Here is a 20,493-nt window from a genome sequence, read left to right as displayed (position 1 = left end):
CTTGCCTGCGCTAGCCTTGGATGGATCGCGGTTCGATCCCCCGGTGTCCCATATGGTCCCCCAAGCCAGGAGCAACTTCTGAGCACATAGCCAGGAGTAACCCCTGAGCATTACCGGGTGTGGCCCAAAAACCAAAAAAAAAAAAATTTACGAATAAGGAAATTACAAAACAAAATAACAAGAAGAATTAATATGGGGCAGGGGCAATAGCACAGCAGTAAGGCATCCCATATGGTTGAATCCTGGCATCCCATATGGACCCCGAGCCTGCCAGGAGTGGAAGAAATAATATAAAAATAGGAGGGGGCTGGAGAGATAGCACAGCGGTAGGGCATTTGCCTTGCAGACATCTGACCCAGGACACACCTAGGTTCTATTCCTGGCATCCCATATGGTCCTCCGAGCCTGCCAGGAGTGATTTCTGAGTGCAGAGCCAGGAATAATCACTGAGCGTAGCCTGGTGTGGCTCCAAAACTAAAAAATAATAGATAGGTGGAAGAGAAAAAAATGGGAATGTTGGACTTGTGGAACATACTAATGGTGATCAAAGCTGGCAGAGAAGTTGTGAGCTGAAATCGATGATGAGAGTGAGTGAACCAGTGACATAGAATTCGGACTCCAGAGGGGAAAGCAGGAGATGTGCAGTTCAAGCATATGTCTGGCAGATTAAACCACCACAGAAAAATGTCAAGATGCTATAACTGAAAAGACAAAGTGAACATGTTCCATTCCTGAAGACAATTAAATTCTGTGTTCAACAGATATTTTGGGGACTGGAGACAGGCTAGCGGATAAGATGTTTGCCTGGAATCAACGTAGCAGACAGAGATTTGTTGTTTTTTGTTTTGTACTCCTGGCTACACACTCAGAAATCACTCCTGGCTTGGGGGATAGAACCGCAGTCCGTCCTAGGCTAGCACGGGCAAGGCAGACACCTTACCCCTTGCACCACTGCTCCAGCCCCCAGACCAGAGTTTGATCTGGGGTACCACATTTGGTTCTGTAAGCGCCCATGCAAGGGAGTGATCCCTGAGCATAGGCCAGGAGTAAGCCATGAGCACCACCAAGATGTGTCCCCCAAAACAACAAACAAACAAAAAGAGTACACTTTGTGAACTAAATACTATTACAAACATAAGCTGATCCTATTGAAAGTACAGAATATAAAGATAAGCCTACCAGAGAATGGCAGAAAGCCACACACTCAGTTTCCACAATAAATGAAAATCCAATAAATATCGAAGACACAGAATACCCACTTCCGGGTCCAGAACAAAATAAGAGCCTACATTTTATCATCAGCTAAACTATCACTCAGGGTTATGTGCATGCAGCAAATGTAAGTAGAAGCACAGAGACTAAGGAGAATATCATCCACTGACCCAACTTCAAAGAACTGTTGAAGGATTTCCCTCTTGCAAAAATTAAAAAGGAGAAGAAGTGAAAAAAAAAAAGGAGAAGAAATGAGGTTCAACATAGAAACGATGACCAGAGAAGAAATAAATGAAATGTGTTTAAGTTTAATTGTTTTTAACTTTTTTTTTGAGGGGGGTGGCCCACACCTGACAGTGCTCAGGAATTACTCCTAGTTCTGCACTCAAGAATCACTCCTGGTTGGCTTGGGGGGCCAGATGGGATGCTGGAGATTGAATCCGGATTGGTGGCATGCAAGGCAAATAAATGCCCTTGTACTATCACACGATGCCCAAATGTGCTATCACTCAGCTGTTTAAGTTTAATTTAATTTATTTTTAATTTCTTTTTTTTTGTTATTTTGTTTTTGTTTTTTTGGTTTTTTTTTTTGAGCAAACCCATTTGACCCTCAGGGGTTAATCCTGGCTATGTGCTCAGAAATCACTGCTGGCTTGGGGGGGACCATATGGGACACCGGGGGATGGAACCACAGTCTGTCCTAGGCTAGCACTTGCAAGGCAGACACCTTACCACTAGTGCCACCTCTCCGGCCCCTATTTTTAATTTCTTAAAAAAGAAAACTTATTTATTTAGGTTTTTGGACCACACCTGGTGGTGCTCAGGGGTTACTCCCAGCCTGTGCTCAGAAATCACTCCTAGCAGGCTCGGAGGACATGTGGGATGCCGGGAATCAAACCCTTGTCCATCCCGCCACACGCAAGGCAAATGCCCCACCGATGTGCTATGATTATTAGGGGCTGGCGAGGTGGCGCCAGAGGTAAGGTGTCTGCCTTGCAAGTGCTAGCCAAGAAAGGACTGCAGTTCAATCCCCCGGCGTCCCATATAGTTCCCCCAAGCCAGGGGCAATTCCTGAGCACTTAGCCAGGAGTAACCCCTGAGCATCAAATGGGTGTGGCCCGAAAAACCAAAAAAAAAAAAAAAAAAAAAAGAAATGATTTTAGTTATCAATGGTTATCAAGTAAAATTAGAGGCCTAGGGAGAGAGCTGGACTAGTCCAGCAGACAAAGCCCTTAGTTTTACCCCCAACAATGCACTGTTCCCAAGTGCTGACCCAAGTGGCTCTGTGGTACCAAGCAATGCTGGTTTTGAGCACTGTGTTTCTGGCTGGAATGTCTAGGTCTAGGATAACCAAGAGTGTCCCCTGGCTGGGGAGACCAAACTAACTATAGAGACAATAATATTATCTGCAATTAAGAAAGGAATAAATGATAGTGTTAGAGATATGATCTCTGGAAATTTTAAAATATACTCCTTAAAAAAAAAAGAAAAAGAGGGTCCAGAGTGGTGGCGCTTGGGGCCGGGCGGTGGCGCTAAAGGTAAGGTGCCTGCCTTGCCTGCGCTAGCCTTGGACGGACCGTGGTTCGATCCCCCGGTGTCCCATATGGTCCCCCAAGCCAGGAGCGACTTCTGAGCGCATAGCCAGGAGTAACCCCTGAGCGTTACCGGGTGTGGCCCAAAAACAAAAACAAAAACAAAACAGAGTGGTGGCCCTAGAGGTAAGGCGTCTGCCTTGCAAGCACTAGCCTATGACGAACCGCAGAGGTTAGATCCCCCAGCATCCCATATGGTCCCCCAAGCTAGGAGCGATTTCTGAGCACATAGCCAGGAGTAACCCCTGAGCATCACCAGGTGTGACCCCCCCAAAAAACAAACAAACAAAACACACACACACACACACACCACAAAGAAAAAGAAAAAGAGGAAGAAAAATCCATGTCAGAGCTCAATTTAGAAAGTAAAAATTAGGGGTTAGAGTCATAGTAGAGTGGGTAAAATGTGTGCCTTGCAAAGGTCGACCTATATTTGATCAAGGCACCATATATGGTCCCCTGAGCCTCATCAGGAATGACTGATTCCTGAGTGCAGAGACAGGAGAAACTGCTGAGCATCGCTGGGTGTGGACAAAATCCAACTAAGCCTGCTTTCCCCCTATCCCCCCAAAATAAGTAAAAGGTAGGAACTAGAGAGATAATACTGGCCTTGCATGCAGTGGGCCTGGTTTCGATCCAGGCACCATATATGGTCTCGTCCCTGCAGGAGTGACCCACATACTTACTGGGTGACTCCAGGGACCTACACTAGGGTGGAAAGGAAGCCCTTGAACAACAAACACATGTCCCTGGGTTTTTGGGCCATCCCCCACCCCTGTCCAGGCACATGCCTTTGCCTACAAACTGGCAGTGGTCTCTGATTCCCACCAGCCTCTGCCTGGCCCTGTAGCACCACAACAGCGGCCCCTGGTGGTGTCTGGGGCCATCCTCTCCTGGGCAACTCTGTCACAAGGTGGGTGGTGGCTGAGAGAGACCAATGAGATGTAACTTTCGGGTGCATGGGGTCTCAGCCTACAGACTCCACAGTCAAAGCTGAGGGCCGCAGCTTGTTCCTCCATGCAGCGCTCAGGGAACCATAAATGGTGCCGGGGACTGAACCTGGGTCACCTGTGTGACAGGCAAGCACCTTAACTCCAATACTCTCTCTATTCTATGACCCGGGACTCTATTTGAAGAGAATGGATTATATTCATCGTGCTCAATAATAATGCAGCTGATAGAATCCATCACTTTAAAGTGATAGGATACCTCTTCACTAACAATATTGCAAACTAGTGTCTAAAAGGACAGACAGACAGACAGAGATAGAGAGACAGAAAGAAGAAAAATATCTGCACAAAGGCAGCAGGGGGAGGGGAGGGGAAACTGGGGACATCAGTGGCAGGAAACATGCGCCGGTGAAGTGTTGACATTGTATGACTGAAACTCAATTATGAACAACTTAGTAACTGGTAAAAAAAAAAAAAAAGTCCTGTATTACAAACAACCTTGTAAGCACAGTGTTTAAATAAATTAAACAAACAAATAAACAAACAAAACAGTCCATCAAGGCAGAGGACTGATCTATTGTCATGCTTGCTATGATCATGGAAAGACACTAAACTGCAGTCTCAGAGACAAGTCTCAAACCACTGTATTACCTCCATCCACCATTCTTCCTGTGTAACCTTACCTGCCCATTTCTCGGAGGGGGTCTTTGGATGGTAACAAAAGGATTGTCTGAGGGGCAGGAAGGGGATTCCGCAAGAGAGAAGGAGAAGGGGTGCTGGCAGGATGGAGAGTTACGAGAGACAAGTTTAGCGCAGGGCTGACTATGGAGCCAGAGTAAAAGGTTTTAAAGCTTAGGAGCCACACGTGTTGGCCAGGGCCTTAATAAAGTTGAAATCTCCTGAAACCTGACCCTGTGGATCATTTCCTCAAGGCTATCCTGAACCCTCAGACTGGCCAGCTGGAAGGTGTTGCAGGTGCATGGACCAGGCCGGCAGAGAAAGGCCTCACTCTCCATCCAGCCCTTCACCATCCATCACCATCCAGGACTCAATAATTAATCTGTTTTTCTACATCACTAATCTGTCCAGAGAGTCACTCTGGGAGCTAAGGTGTTGCCTTGCACGTGACCAACCCTGGTTTGACCCCTGACACTGCATATGTCTCCCAGGAACACCAGGACTGACCCCTGAGCACAGCTACAGGAGTATGGGATAAGTACTGCTGAATGTGAGCCTTTCCCCCACAACAAAAAAAATCAAAGCCAGTGATTCTTCTTTCATTGCAAATTAAATTCTTCAAGAAACAAACTATGCTTGGATGTGTGCAAAAAGCCACTTGAACCCAGTGACATGAGAGTAAGAACAATTGACGGGAGGGGACCATGTCTGCATGTCCTTCATTTATCCCGGAAGCCGACATCTCCACTTTTGGCTGGGGCACTTACTTTTGTTTCAACCGGATGTAGGAAGTTGAGAGATTGTTCCAGGCTTCAGCATTCTGAAACGAGAGAGAATCCATGAGGCCCTGCTCACATTGCAGTCTGCATGGCACAGACTGCCCTGCCCAGGGTGTGTTTGCATATAAGAACCACTTCCGATAAGGGCAGGCATCAGCCTAGAAAGGCACATGAGAAAACCAAACTTTGTGATTTAGAACAAAGAAACTATAAAACAAGCACTTGAGTCCTGGCTAGGAATTGGTTTTCCCATTTAGACGGGCAAAAAAGGCTGGACAATGAACAACTTAACCTCCCCAATGTACTGGCTGCTCACAGAATTGAGATCGCACAAAATGTTCTTTTTTCCTATTTGCAAAGGCTGTGAGATGTTGCCACCAGCCTTTCCCAGGAGAAGAAAGGAGGATGTGTCTTCCAGGGCTATTTCTCAGGATTCTGTACTATTTATTTCTCTGTCTGTTCTGCTATGCCATGACAATGTAGCCCAAAGTCTCTAGACACGTGGTTCTGATGAGAACAGTCTGGATGATGCAGATCTTGGTTCCACTTGGGCTACTGTCCTGAGCCTTCGGGCCCTCCATATAACTAACACATGGAGAAGCAATGAATCCAGACTGGCCTGATCACCTCAAAAAGCTGTGGACAAAGTGGACACACTCTGAAAGTGACAGTTGTCAAGAACTGATTCCAAGAGAAGGGGACACAGTGGGGCCTTGCCACAATCAGACCAGACTTCTCCAGACTTGGTCCTTCCAGCCACAAGGCAGAAAGGCTGGACTCAGACCCAGAGCACAGTCTGGCCTAGCTGGAGGGAAAGAGGAGTGCAAAGAGGGCAGCGAGTTTTGAAGAGAGAGGGAAGGAGAGAGAAGGCAAGAGGATGAGCCCAAGTCATGCTGGGCACTTGACTGCATGAGTGCTGGGCACAGCTCAGGAAGGCCTAGCAGAGGGCACAGGCAAGAACCTATGGAGGCTGGGGAGTGGGGAGTCCACACGGACACCCTAGTAGAAGCTTATACTTTCCAGACAAAGAACCTCCAAGCTGAGCCGAGCCAAGGTTCAAATCAGGTGGATCCACCAATGAACTTTATGCCAAGAAAATCCACTATTTTCCTGAAGGGAAGAAAAGAAAATCTAGAAACCAGCACAGTGTCCACAGTATCTATGTGGGAAGCAATGAAGACTAAATAAATAAATGCCCCATGGGCAAACCAGCTGCAAAAGCCATCCACAACCAAGAAAAATCAGCTGGTAAAAACAGGTTTAGAAATGAGAGTCAGAGTGATAGCACAGCAGGGAGGGTGTTTGTCTTGCAAGCGGCCAACCTGGGTTCAATACCCGGCATCCCATATGGTCTCCAAACCTGCCAGGAGCAATTCCCGAGCAGGAGTAACTTCTGAGCACCAGTGGGTGTGGCCCAAAAACCAAAAAGAGAGAAATGAAATTATTGTTGGAATAGGCAGAGGCATACAAGGGACTGAAATAGCAATTGTTACACGTATGATCAAGGATATGAAGAAAGCACAAACGTGAAAGAGTTGGGAAACTGTACAAACAAGGAAATGGCACAAAGAACCAAACGAAAAGACCTGAACCCAACAAATAAAAACATCAACTGCCTCTGCTGAGCGAAAACTAGCATTGCAACAGTTTAGGGAACAGACCGAATGCTTGGATTTGTCTGTGAGTAAGATGACCACCATGGTGAACTTAGCTGCTATTCCTCCCCTGCACAGAGAGAGATGAGATAGCGAGTATGTTCAGCAGCTTAACGGAGACAGCCAGGGGGAAAAATATGTCTGAGAAAGAAGGCAGTAATAAAAAAAAAGTTAAACTGAAGTACTTAACCAAAACAGAACACAAAAACAAGAACAAACACAGCTTCGGGGGCTGCTGGGACATTAGAGATGGCATAAAATACTTGAAATTAGAATATAAATAAAATAGGGGTATGGGGCCAGAGCAATAGCACAGCAGTAGGGCGTTTGCCTTGCTCGTGGCTGACCCAGGATGGACCTGGATTCGATTCCCGGCATCCCAGATGGTCTCCCAAGCCAGGGGCGATTTCTGAGTGCATAGCCAGGAGTAACCCCTGAGTGTCACCTGGCATGGCTCAAAAAATAACCACACACACACACAAATATATTTTAGCCAAAGGGACTAGGAGGTAGTACAGAGGATAGAGTACTTGCCCAAGCACCTCATATGGACTCCCAAGCACTGCTAGGAGTGAACCCCTGAGTATGACTGTGTGAGGCCCCAAAACCTTCCCATAAAGAAAGCCCCAGAACCCAAAGACTTCACTGATAAATTTCACAAAGCGGAAAATTCCTTTACAATGTCTTGTAAAACACAGAAGAGGGAACAGTTCCTAATTCATTCTATGAGACGATTACTCTGAAACTAAGCCTAGATAAAAGACATCATAAAAAAGAGAATTATAGACCAGCGTCTCCGAAGAATTTAGATGGAAAAATCCTTAATAAAACAAATACTTGCTGGGCTGGAGAGATAGCAGAGGAGATAAGGTCTTGAATGTGGTCGATCCTGGTTCGAGGCATATGGTCCCCTCAATACTGCCAGGGGTCACTGGCTTCTGAGCATAGAGCCAGGAAAAGCTGGTGTGCTCCAAACTCTAATAATAATAATAATAATAAATTCTAGTAAACTAATTCCTGCAGCAAATTAAAAGTTGGACCATGTGGAATTTACGCCAGGAATGTGAGGATCAGCCAACAACCAAAGTCATTTACTATATTAATAGAATGAAGGCTGAAGAAACCACACAATCATCTCAACAGACACAAATGTGTGTGGCACATTCCAATACCTTTTTATTACAAAAATATTCAACAAATTAGGAAAAGGGGCCGAAGCCAGAGCACAGCAGGGAAGGCGTGTTTGCCTTGCACATGGTCAACCTGGTTTCTATCCTCAGCATCCCAGAGCTTGCTGGGAGTAATTTCTGAGCATAGAGCCAGGAGTAAGCCCTGAGCATCACCAGATGTAGCCCCAAAACCAAAATCAAAACCAAACTAGGCATTGAAGGGAACTTTCCAGCCTGATAAAGAGCATGAGTGGAAAACCCATGGTTACAGCAATTTCATGCTTAAAGATGAGAACCAAAACCAGAACAAAAGCCTTCCCCCAGGTCAGCAATGAAGTCCTGCCTGCTTCTGCTCCTGATATTCAGCCCTGACTTTGGAGGATTAACCACAACTAGTGGACAGGGACAGGAAACAACCAAAGCATCTCTTTTTGCAGGGAAAGGGATCTGTCAGACACAAAGAAGAGCCTGATGAATTCACTGTGGACAAACAATGCCTGGAACTAATGAGCTCAAGGCTGCAGAATGCCAGCTGAAGAGATGAACCGTGTTCTATACGTGAGCAAAGAACATTCTGGAAGGAACACTTGGAGTACAAGGAACCAAGAAGGGATTGAATAGGACTAACATAACCAAAGATGTATCAACACAGAGGCTGGAGAGGGAGTACGGCGAGGTGGGGCACATACTAAGTGAGCCAGGTTTGATCTGTGGAGCCGCATAGGATCCTTTGAGCCCTGCCAGGAGTAATCCCTAAGTGCAGAGCCAGCAACAAGTCCTGAGAACCACTGGGCATGGCCCAAAACAGAAACAAACAAAACAATAAGTATAAAATGTATACACATGCTATTGAAAGAAATGAGGGGAAATAAAACCCTGAAATCAAAGGGAAAACATTACATATTCATGGATCAGGTTTAATACAGTTAAAATGGTGCCAAAGATACTTCCCATAATGATCTATGAGCTTAAAATTGCTGTCACCATGACACCATAAGGCCGAAGCAAGAGTCTGGCTCCATCATTCCATCCCTGTGCATGGCTGGGAGAAACCTTGACCACTGCTGAGTGTGGGCCCCAAATCTACCTCTCCCCCAAACCACTGCTATCTATATGCCAAGTGTTTCATTTGGGATATAGGGGTCCTGAATGGAGCTCAGGATGCCTGGAGGTGTGTGTGTGGGGCCGTATAAGTGCCTTAAACCAGGGTGTCACCGAGAATGACCCTGACTGCAGAATTTTTAGTCACGAAAAATGAAGTCACGAAATTTGCTGATATATGGATGGATATGGAGAGTATTATGTAGAGCGAAATGAGTCAGAGGGAGAGGGACAGACATAAAATGATCTCACACATTTGGGGAATATAAATAAAAATGTAGATAGTATGGTAATAATATCCAGAGATAATGGAGACGAGGTCCAGGAGGAACCAGTCCATGGTAGGAAGCTTGTCACAGAGAGCGGAGACTGCAGTGAGGACAGAGAAGGGACCACTAGGATAGGGAGAGCTGGGAAGGGTCACTCTGGACAGGAACTGGGTGCTTAAAGGAGGGAAAGTGATAGGCAAGATACTCCTTGGGAACAATAGTGCAAACCACAGTACATAAAATGGAGAGGAAGGGAGGGAGAAAGAGAGAGAAAGAGAGACAGAAAGAAAGACGGGGGAAAGGGATGGGGAGAAGAGATGTGGAAGGGGGAGAGAGAGAGAGGGAGAGAGAGAAAGAGAGGAGGAGGTGGAAGAGGAAGAAGAGGAGGAGGAGGAGGAAGAAGAGAGAGAAAGAGAGAGACAGAGAGAGAGAGAGAGAGAGAGAGAGAGAGAGAGAGAGAGAGATAGAGAAATGTCAACCTCATAGGCAGGCAGGGGGAGGGCAGAAGGGAAACTAGGGACATTGGTGGTGGGAAATGTACAAATGTACCCCGGTAAAGGATGTTGGACACTGTATGACTGAACACAATCAGGAATAATCTTATGTTTGAAAAAAAAAAAAAAGCGGGGCCGGAGAGATAGCATGGAGGGTAAGGAGTTTGCCTTTCATGCAGAAGGTCATCGGTTCGAATCCCGGCGTCCCATATGGTCCCCTGAGCCTGCCAGGAGCGATTTCTGAGCGTAGAGCCAGGAGTAACCCCTGAGCGGTGCCGGGTGTGACCCAAAAACAAAAAAAAAAAAAAAAAAAAAAAAAAAAAAGCTGTATTAAAACAACCTTGTAGACCATGGTGTTTATAAATAAAGTCACTAGAACAAAAAAGACTTCTGGGGTGGGAGGGGACTGTGGTTGGCCCCAGGCTGAATCCTCTTCCTTCACTCCACTGGGAGCTCCAGAACCCAACTGGGACAGACAAGGTGTAAGGAGAGGCTCAAGTCTCTCACACCGGCACACATTCTGCAGCAGGAGATTCAGAGTTCATCCTGGCACCCCACGGGCCCCAGAGCAACCCCTGCACTGCCAGATGTGACAGAAAGAAACAGAAAGAAACAACTGGACTTGTTATAAATACACAAATAGCACCAACATAGCTGGGATGGGAGAGATGCTTCAGTGGAGCAAGCATTTGAATTTATTAATTCTTTTCATTATTAAGAACTGGGGGACCGAGTGACAGCACAGCAGGGAGGGCATTTGCCTTGCCTGCAGCTGACCCGAGCACTATCCCCAGCATCCCATAGGGTCCCCTAAAACTGCCAGCAGTCATTTCTGAGCAGAGCCAGGAGTAACTCAAGTGCTGCTGGATGTGATCCCAAAACAAAAACAAAAACAAAAAGCCCTGAGACCTGCTCTCTTGACAGCCCTGAGACAAACCCCACACATCCTTGGGGGTGCACACAGGTCCCCAGAAGGCAGCGTTCTCGCCTGCCTGAACCCAGACCCCAACAAGCAGCTGCTGGAACCAACTAGAACTCCATGTGGACAGCAGCGAGAGACTGAGGATGCAAGACGAAAAGCAGTCACTTACATCAGGCTCCAGTGTCACGCAGCGCTGGAAGGCTCGAGCGGCCCCCGCATAATCCTCCAAGGCCAGGTAGGCGCAGCCAAGCGAGAACCACACCCCGAGCTGCAAAGACCAAAGGCAAAGTCACTGGCATGTGGGGACAAGGCAGGGCACCCCAGAAATTTGAGTCCTGGGTGGCTGTGCACTGCATGTCTTACACAGAGCTACTGAGGTGCATTTACCCAGATAGGGTTGGAGCTGACTCACAGCAGAAATGCCCCCGGGAATGCCAGTGAGAAGCCAAGCACCTGGCCTGGAGAAGTGGGGAAACATGAGGTGATTCTGCAAGTGGGGTCTGCCAGACTGCTCTTCAATAACCCGGCTTCCAACAAGGGAGGGAGCCCTGTTTCATAGAACAGCTGATGGGGGTCAGGGTGCCTACAGGCAGTGGGCAAAGGCACAGCGGACCTTCCTGAGCATGTCATTGTGTAGGTCAGGGAATGGAGCACCTCAAGGGCATAAGCATGTTTGGGATGGTTTCCAGGTCGCCAAGGTGACAGACAGGGCCAGGGCCATCGCAAGGACACCCCGAAAGCTCTTCTGGTTTATGTTGCGTCTCCCAGACTCAGCTGCCCTTGGCCTGTCTGAAATCTGGCCCAGAAGCATGGGCTGTGCAGATATGTGGGGAGATGGAGGGGCGCTGCCTGCTTCCGAGGCCTGGGGGGTGGGGGATCACCCATGTGAGGTCACCTACACTGCATCGAAGAGTAGGGCTGCCCCATCTCTGTCTACCTGGGACCCCTTTCTTGGCAACAGAAAAATCGGATTCCAAGTTCAGGCTCTGTATGGGACTGACCCAGGCTTGCTCCCTGGCACCACTTATGGTCCCCTGAGCACTGCCACACGTGGTTTGCTTAACTGCCCCCCAAAAAGGAGGCCATTAACCCAACAGAATAAATGAAGAGTCGAATAATTTATTTATCGCTCGATATCAAGCATGCTTTGTGCAATGCCCACACTCAGGGATAAGGGGCACTGGTGGTGGGAATGTTGCACTGGTGAAAAGGGGGGTGTCTTTCTATATATAACTAAAACCCAACTACAAACATGTTTGTAACCATGGTGCTTAAAAAGATATTAATTTTAAAATATAAAAAAATAAAAAATTTTAAAAAGGAAAAAAAAAAGAAAGAGGAGACTTTCATTTCATGAGCATGCTTTGTTTAATGCTAGTGATGTAAAATGCCATCACTGCAAATAGGTACATGATAGATATTTTATACTTTTTTCTTTTTATTTGTTTTTTGGGCCACACTGGTGATGCTCAGGGGTTACTCCTGGCTATGCGCTCAGAAATTGCTCCTGGCTTGGGGGACCATATGGAACTCCAGGGGATGTCTGTCCTAGGCTAGCATGGGCAAGGCAGACGTCTTACAGCTTGTGCCACCACTCCGGCCCCCCTTTATCTATTTTTAATCAAGCCTTTGAACTGTGCTGTCAGCATAGTTCAAGTACTCTTGCCCACTTGGGTGACGGCAGCCACATGGTCTGGCTCAGTTCCACCTGAGGAACCTCAGCATTAACCCTGGTTTCCCTGCATCCTAAATGGGCTCCTCTGGCCCAGACCTTCCCCATTCCTGAGCGAGGTCACTCCTCCACCATCTACTCAAGGATAACTTAGGGAGGGCTGGTGAGACAGTGCAGTGGATTGGGAACTGGCCTTGCATGCTGCTGACCCTGTCTGGATTTGGGGTATGAATATGGTCCCTAGAGCTCTGCCATGAGTGATCCCTGAACATAGAGCCAAGAGTAAGCCCTGAGCACCGCCAGGTGTGGCCCATAAACAAAACCCAGAAACAAACTTGCCAATTATGAGCAAAGACCAGGTCCAGTTAAGAGCCTGCTTTCAGCCTGTATTTCTTCAGAGAGAGAGAAGATGGGTAAGTGGGACTGAAAGCCTGTGTGACCCTGGCTAAATCCCTTACCTCTCTGCATTTCGGTTCCCCAACTTTTGCACGCCTTGGTTGAACTAAGGAAAATTTGTAAAATTCCCTTGGCCAGACTATAAAACTTCAGGCCTAGGGCTCAAAGGTCCACGCGCGCCACCTACTGGCCCACACGGCACAGGGCAGCTGGGCGGACCAAGTGGTGAATCCCCAGGTAAAGGCGAAGGGGAAACTGATGCCTTTGGAAGGAAGCAACTACATAGTCCAGGAAGGACGGGCTCTGCCCTCAGGTCCACGATGGTCCTGCGTCCTAGGGAACCACCTGAGTGACATGGAGAGTGACCCCAAGGCTTCTGAGCCCTCTCTGACTAAAGTTGAGCTTGCTATGAGGCTGAGGGCCTGGGCTACACTGACACAGGTGAATTCTGATAACTTCTAAGTGCAATCTTCTGGGGCCAGATAGATAGCACAGTGGGGAGGACTGTGCTACCCGAACAAAAAACAAACAACTAAAAAAGCAAATGCCTAGCCTGCTCTGGCCCTCAACAAGCGTTTTTAATACGACCAAACTGACCAGGAAAAAGACTAGGGACTAGACTAGAGCGACAGCACTGGGAGGTCACTGGCCTTACATGTGGGAGACCCAGGTTCAACCCCTGGCATTCCATAGGGTCCCCCAAGCCTTCCAGGAGTGCTCTCTGAGTATGGGAGTGTGGCCCCAAGCCCCATTCTAACCAGGTAACTTGATCTTACCTGCAAGACCCGGCCCATTCCTGGGAGGAGTCTTGGAAAGGTTAGATAAGGCTCTGACCAGAGAGGATTAAGGGCTTTTGGCCTTTTGGCCTTTTGGTCTTTGGCCAGGAATGGAGAGGAATTGGCATTTACCTAGATGGAGAGCTATGGCTGAGAGAGAAGCGAGAATGCAGGGCTGAATGCGTAAATGGTTAGCAGCCACATCTGTTGGCCAGGGCAATAAAGATGTTATCTCGAAGCCTGCCTGTGAGTGAGTTCAATACCCATCGCTTTCCTGGACCCAGACCGGCCGGTTAACGGGGGAATGGAGTCACGTGGCCGGGGCCTAAGGACAAAGGCCTCCTCCACCATCCAGCTCCATCCTAAGGGCTGTTTTGCTACACGGGAGCAGAGCTGAACCCTGAGCATCACAGGATGTGGTCCCCAAACAAAGACAAACCGAAAACATAGCCAGCACACTAACATACATGTGCAAAGAAATCAGAGGGCTAGATTAAACAGTGGTTAGGGCTATTCTCCCACCAGGACCTGAGCACAGAGCCAGAGACACTCTGGGAGGTAGCCCCAAACCAAACTTATCAACATGTAAAGCCCAATAATAACAATAGCTTTTACAGAAACAACTTTCTGAAAACTAAACCAGTTCATGAAATGAGTAGCAAGTAAAGAGTGTGCGGCCGGAGCAATAGCACAGCGGGGAAGCCACTTGCTTTTGCACGCAACCAACCTGGGTTCAATCCCTAGCATCCCAGATGGTCTCCTGTGCCCTGCCAGGAGTGTGGTACAAAAACAAAAACAAATAAACAAACAAAAACAAACAAAAGAATGAAATTGGTCTCAGGTCTTTCATTTGCTCTGATCCCTGTGAGAGCGAGCATACCTGTGCGTGTTTACATGTGCGTGTCTGTCTGTGCCCGTGCCTGAACTCTACAGGCATGCACTTTATAGCTGCACCACATACCTGGCCCCTTCCTAATGTTAAAGATCCACCCTTGTGCAGATCTTTTCCCTTGGTTTCCTTCCTTTGTGGCGCTCTCCTGGCAGTACCGGGGAACCATATGGAACTGGGGCTGAACCTAGGTTACACTCGCTAGCAAAGGTCCTTGCAGCGTCTCCCCAGAGCTGAGACATTCTCCACCACTTACTATTGCTGGCGTGTGTGTAAGTGAAGAGGCTGTTCTCTTCCCTTTACACGGGGTGGCAGTCACCCTGGACATCACCCAACACCCAGGTTGTCCCTTCTGGTGACTCAGTCTTTCTCTCTCTCTCTTTGGTTTTTGGGCCACTCCCGGTGACGCTCAGGGGCCTGGCTATGCGCTCAGAAATCACTCCTGGCTTGGGGGACCATAAGGGATGATGGGGGATCAAACCATGGTCTGTCCTGGGTCAGCCGCGTGCAAGGCAAATGCCCTCCCATTGTGCCATAGCTCTGGCCCCTCCTTCTCTCTCTTCCCACTTCCTAGCTCCCTGGCCTCCCAGAACCTGACTGCCCAGAGGTGCAAGGGGAAGAGGGAGAAGCAGAGAAATGGTGGGCAGAGCCCCACTACCTGCATGGGGTTGATCTGCAGCGAGCGCTCGAAGCAGGCGGTGCAGTCTCGGAACTGGCGCTGCCGCAGGTGGAGGAGGCCCTTGCAGCGCTGGGCACGAGCGCTGCGCCCCCCTGACAGCTCCCAGGCGCGGTCGTAGCAGCTCTGGTCGCCCAGTACGTCACCCAGCAGGCAATACAGCCCTGGCGTCTCCTTCTTGGCCAGCTCTTGCCTCAGGATTTCTTCGGCCTGAGAGAGGAACAGAAAGACCAGAGGCTCAGGAGGGACCAAAGGCCTGTCTTCCAGTTCTGTATGGTTGATTTTAATTTTTTTTTTTGCCACACCCAGCAGTGCTCAGAGGTTCTTCCTGGCTCTGTGATCAGGAATCCCTCCTGGAGGGCTCGGGGGACCCTATGGGATGCCAGAGATTGAACCTGGTGGGATACATGCAGGGAAAATGCCCTCCCCACTGTGTTATCGCTCTGGCCCTTTTGTTTTTTAAAGCACAAGTTCCACTTGTGGTGGTTCGAAATGCTGAATGCAAGGTCTTAGATGGTACATTTATTATTTCATGTGCCTGGGCCACAGATGAGGGAAAGGGGGGGAGAGGGCAAGGGCAGGCCAGCGTTTCCTTTCCCAAAAAATGATCCATTTGGGGGCTGAAGAGATAAGACAGGGGATACGGAACTTGCCTAGAACCCACTGACCTTGATTCAATCCCTGGTACCATATAAGGCGTGACTATGTGACTATGGGGGTCAGAACCAGAAATAGTCCCTGAACACTGCCAGATGTGAATTCAAGACAGACACACACACACACACACACACACACACACACACACACACACACACTAATTGGTTTTTAAAAAATAAATAAAATAAAATAAAATAAAAATAAGTGGAGGGGCAGAGTAATAGTACAGATAGGCCATTTGCCTTGCACGAAGCCAACCCAGATTCAATCCCCAGCACCAGGAGTGATTCCTGAGCACAGAGCCAGGAGTATCACCTGAAAACCCGCAGGGTATGCTCCCCTAAAAAGAAAATTTGAGCATCACCAGGCATAACCCAAACAAACAAACAAACAAACAAACTGGTAATGGTACATTTGGCCACTGACTTAAAGGATGAAGAAAAGGCAGAACATCCACTCGGTGGAATCCTTCTCTGCTACAAAAAAGGTGGGACTCTGCCACACTGTGGACCCTTAAAAAGACCTGGAACGGGGACCGGGCGGTGGCGCTAAAGGTAAGGTGCCTGCCTTGCCTGCGCTAGCCTTGGACGGACCGTGGTTCGATCCCCCTGTGTCCCATATGGTCCCCCAAGCCAGGAGCAACTTCTGAGCACATAGCCAGGAGTAACCCCTGAGCATTACCGGGTGTGGCCCAAAAACCAAAAAAAAAAAAAAAAAAAAAAAAAAAAAAGACCTGGAACTTGGGGACAAAAACCTCTATGTATACTCCGGCATGGGAAGGAGGAGCACAGCAGATTAAATAAAATAAGCAGTGCTTTAGAAACAATAAATCAATAAGAGGTCACAAGAAGGGGCCGGAGTGGTTCACAAGAGGTAAGGCATTTGCCATGCCGGTGCTAGCCTAGGATGGACCTCGGTTCGATCCCCAGCATCCCATATGGTCCCCCAAGCCAGAAGTGATTTCTGAGCACATAGCCAGGAGTAACCCTGGAGTGTCACCAGGTGTGGCCCCAAAAACAAAAAAAAAAGGCCACGAGAAGCGAAGAGGGTAAGGAACATGGAGGAGTACCCTTCCTGCTGTACTAGGGCAACAGCCTCTCATATTTTCTATAAACCTCACTGCTAAGCCTGGCTTGAGGTCTTCAGTAGGGTGAGCCTTGAGTAGGTCCTGCTGTACCCTGGGTGGTCGGCAAACTTTCCCCAGAGCGGGCCAGAGAGCCTGTACGTGAAGTTTCCTGGGCTGTGTGGTCTCCGATGCAATCACCATGCCCTACTAACCCAGTGGTTGAATCTGTCGTCGTAAACAACACAGAGAAGTAAGGGAATGGCTGTGCTCCAATGAAGTGAGGCAGTAGCTGGACTCTGGGGCATTTGCTAACATTTCCTAACCACAGCTCTCAGGCCTGGCCTCATGGTTGAGCAAAAGTGCAGGCTTGGGAGCCGGAGAGATAGCACAGCGGTAGGGCATTTGCCTTAGATGCAGGATGGTGGTTCAAATCCCGGTATCCCATGTGGTTCCCTGAGCCTGCCAAGAGCAATTTCTGAGTGTAGAGTCAGGAGTAACTCCTGAGCACTGCCAGGTGTGACCAAAAACCAAAACAACAACAACAAAAAAAGCAAGTGCAGGGCCCAGAGAGATAGCACAGTGGCGTTTGCCTCGCAAACAGCCAATCCTGGACCAAAGGTGGTTGGTTCGAATCCCGGTGTCCCATTTGGTCCCCTGTGCCTGCCAGGAGCTATTTTTGAGCAGACAGCCAGGAGTAACCCCTGAGCACTGCCGGGTGACGCCCAAAAACCAAAAAACCACAACAACAAACAAACAAACAAAACAAGTGCAGGCCTGGAGGGTTACATCAGCAATGCCAGGAATGGTAGGGAGGCAGCTGTCTCCAGCCAGGCCAGACGGCTCTGCAGCACTGGGCAGCTGAACTCTCAAGCGTTCCTGAGCGGGGTCGGGCTCTGTCAACCCTGGGCAGAGCCCATATGCGGACAGGGCCTGTCCGCTCTGCTGACCTTCCCACTGATGCCTCAGCAGCCCCAGAGGCTGACGCTGGCCTTTTAGCTCAGTGAGATCATGTTTGTGCAGGGGAGACTCCCCTCTGAGAAACTGCCCTAAGCACCAGGGCACTTGTGGGGCTCAACCACTTCTTTTTTTTGTTCGTTTGGTTTTCTTTTGGGTCACATCCAGCAGCGCTCAGGGGTTCCTCCTGGCTCCACGCTCAGAAATCGCTCCTGGCAGGCTCAGGGGACCATAGGGGATGCCGAATTTGAACCACCGTCCTTCTGCATGCAAGGCAAACGCCTTACCTCTATGCTATCTCTCTGGCCCGGGGCTCGACCTCTTCTTTGCTTAGAAACTGTGCCCCTCCATGGCCAAGACCATGCTGGAAATACTGTTTAAAGAATATATGCTACACGCTTCACCCACAACAACCACAGCTGATGTGTCTCAGTTCCCTCGCCATCTTGCCATCGACCACCCTCTCAGGGATGAGGAAGAAAGCAATGCGCAATGTCCATGAATCGGGCAAGAGTGACCCTCAGGGGGCCAGAGAGATAGCACAGCGGTAAGGCTTTTGCCTTAGACGCAGAAGGATGGTGGTTCGAATCCCGGCATCCTGGGATATGGTCCCCTGAGCCTGCCAGGATTGATTTCTGAGTATGGAGCCAGGAGTGATCCATGAGCGCTGCCAGGTGTGACCCCCACCCCCCCAAAAAAAAGTGACCTTCAGAGCAAGGCCACGCGGTTCTCACGACTGCCCACAGGACCCCTGCGCTGTCCCGTATGTAGCCCTGAGGGCCAGGCCAGGTTCTGCAGATGCCCAAGCGGACCCCTGTGGACACTCAGGCTGACCCAAGGGCAGCTATGCACATGGGGAGGAGCTCCTCCAAGGACCTGCTGTCTCAGCCAGTCTCCGGCCATCACAGGCATGTGGCATCCTAAGACCTTCCCCAAGAGTCCGATCCACAGAGGCAGGAAGAAGGAAGTACCCAAAGGCTCTAGTGGGACTCTGGAGGGATGGTTTGTGACAGTAGGAGCTACAAGGAGGCAGTAGAAACACCAGTGACTGCACAGTGGCTGGGAGCAGAGGTGGGTAGTGAGGACTGCTTTGAAAGCACCAGCTCCCAGAATTTATTTTTGTTTTGGAGCCACACCTGGCAGTGCTCAGGGGTTACTTCTGACTCTGTTCTCCGGGAGCATTACTGGCAGACTTGGGGGATGGGGGGGGGGGGGACTATATGGGAACCGGGAACCTAACTTGGATTGGCCATGTGCAAGGCAAGTGCCTTGGGTAACAGAAACCCCAAACCTATAAGGTGGTTTTGTGGCAGCAGACGCTGCCAATCCCTTGCAAGGCGACACTCCAATCCTTCAAGGCCTGTCCTTGAGCACAAAAAGCACAAATTTGGACAGATACTTGCATAGCTGGGGTCGGTGTGGTGCTACCTGCCAGGACCTGAGATTCCCCACCAAGTATCCAGAGGCAGCTGAGCAGATAGAGATTTGGGGTGGGGTGGGACCCGCATGGTGTTTGAGACTCACGGGACAAGAGAAAAGATGAAATCTTGGAGCTAGAGCAATAGCACAGTCAGGAGGGTGTTTGCCTTGCATGCAGCTGACCCAGATTCAATCCCCAGCCTCCCATAGGGTCCCTGAGCATTGCCAGGAGTGACTTCTGAGGGCAGAGCAGGAATAATCTCTGAGCGCTGTCAGTATGGCCCCAAAGCCAAAACCAACCAAATAAAGAAAAACAAAGAATTAATGTGGGTCCAAAACAATAGTACAGAGGATAAGGCGACGCTTGCCTGGCATGTGAGCCAAGTCAGATTTGATCCCGGCAACCCGAATGGTCCCCTAAGCCCTGCCAGGAAGGACCCAGGTACAGCAACTGTCCACCACCTTGACTGCAAACACCACCTCAGCCCGGAGCCCTCACTTGCTGTCCAATGCGGGAGCAGACTGACGCCCGAGCAGAGTGACGTAGCTGTCCTTGGTTCCTAGAAGGAAAACCCTGGAAGCAGGTGACAGACCAGGAATGAAGCGGATCAGTGTCTGCAGCAGGGCTGGACGGAGGATGCTCGGCAGGAATCCCTGGCTTGTGGCGCGGACTCAAACAGCTGGGGATGCTTCGAAATATTATCTCAGCCCTGGACTCCACTGAGGCCAAACCCAAAGCGGAGATGCCAGGAATTCTTTGGTGGACCAAGCAGGACAGACTCCAGCAGCAACGGCAGGAAAAGTTGTGGCTCGTTTGGGCCCTGAAACCTCTCTGCCTCCCCTTCCAAACGCCCGGGGGCCCTGCTTTCATTTGTCCTTCAGAAGTAAGGCAGTGGAAGGGTCGGAGCAGTGGCACAAGCAGTAAGGTGTTTGCCTTGCACTCGCTAACTAACCACGATCCCCCGACATCCCATATGGTCCCCCAAGCCAGGAGCGATTTCTGAGTGCAGAGCCAGGAGTAACCCCTGAGCATCACCAGCTGTGGCCCCAAAACCAAAAAGGGCCTCAGATTAGCTGATGGGAGTCTGTCTGTGCCCAGCTAGTCCTGGGGTGCCTTAGGTCCACACTGGCTCAGTTCCCTAGTTCCAAATGACAGAGAATCAGCAA

General features: G+C 49.3%; 2 protein-coding genes across 2 annotated transcripts in view; one reads left to right on the top strand and one right to left on the bottom strand.

Annotated features, from left to right (window-relative positions):
* FAM98A (family with sequence similarity 98 member A) overlaps positions 1–20,493 on the top strand; it is a 582,326-nt gene that overhangs the window by 520,973 nt on the left and 40,860 nt on the right. The window lies entirely within an intron of this gene.
* Positions 1–20,493, bottom strand: part of TTC27 (tetratricopeptide repeat domain 27) — a 55,240-nt gene that overhangs the window by 12,988 nt on the left and 21,759 nt on the right. The window contains exons 13-15 of the mRNA XM_049784233.1: positions 15,213–15,440; positions 10,991–11,089; positions 5,200–5,252 (exon numbers count right to left, since the gene is read on the bottom strand). Coding sequence (XP_049640190.1) covers positions 5,200–5,252; positions 10,991–11,089; positions 15,213–15,440 — 380 coding nt within the window. The remainder of the gene's footprint in view (positions 1–5,199; positions 5,253–10,990; positions 11,090–15,212; positions 15,441–20,493) is intronic.

This window comes from Suncus etruscus, chromosome 12 (genome assembly GCF_024139225.1).
Source record: "Suncus etruscus isolate mSunEtr1 chromosome 12, mSunEtr1.pri.cur, whole genome shotgun sequence".
Taxonomy (NCBI): domain Eukaryota; kingdom Metazoa; phylum Chordata; class Mammalia; order Eulipotyphla; family Soricidae; genus Suncus; species Suncus etruscus.
The sequence above is the reverse complement of the archived record's forward strand: the minus strand, read 5'-3'. Positions and strand labels throughout refer to the sequence as shown.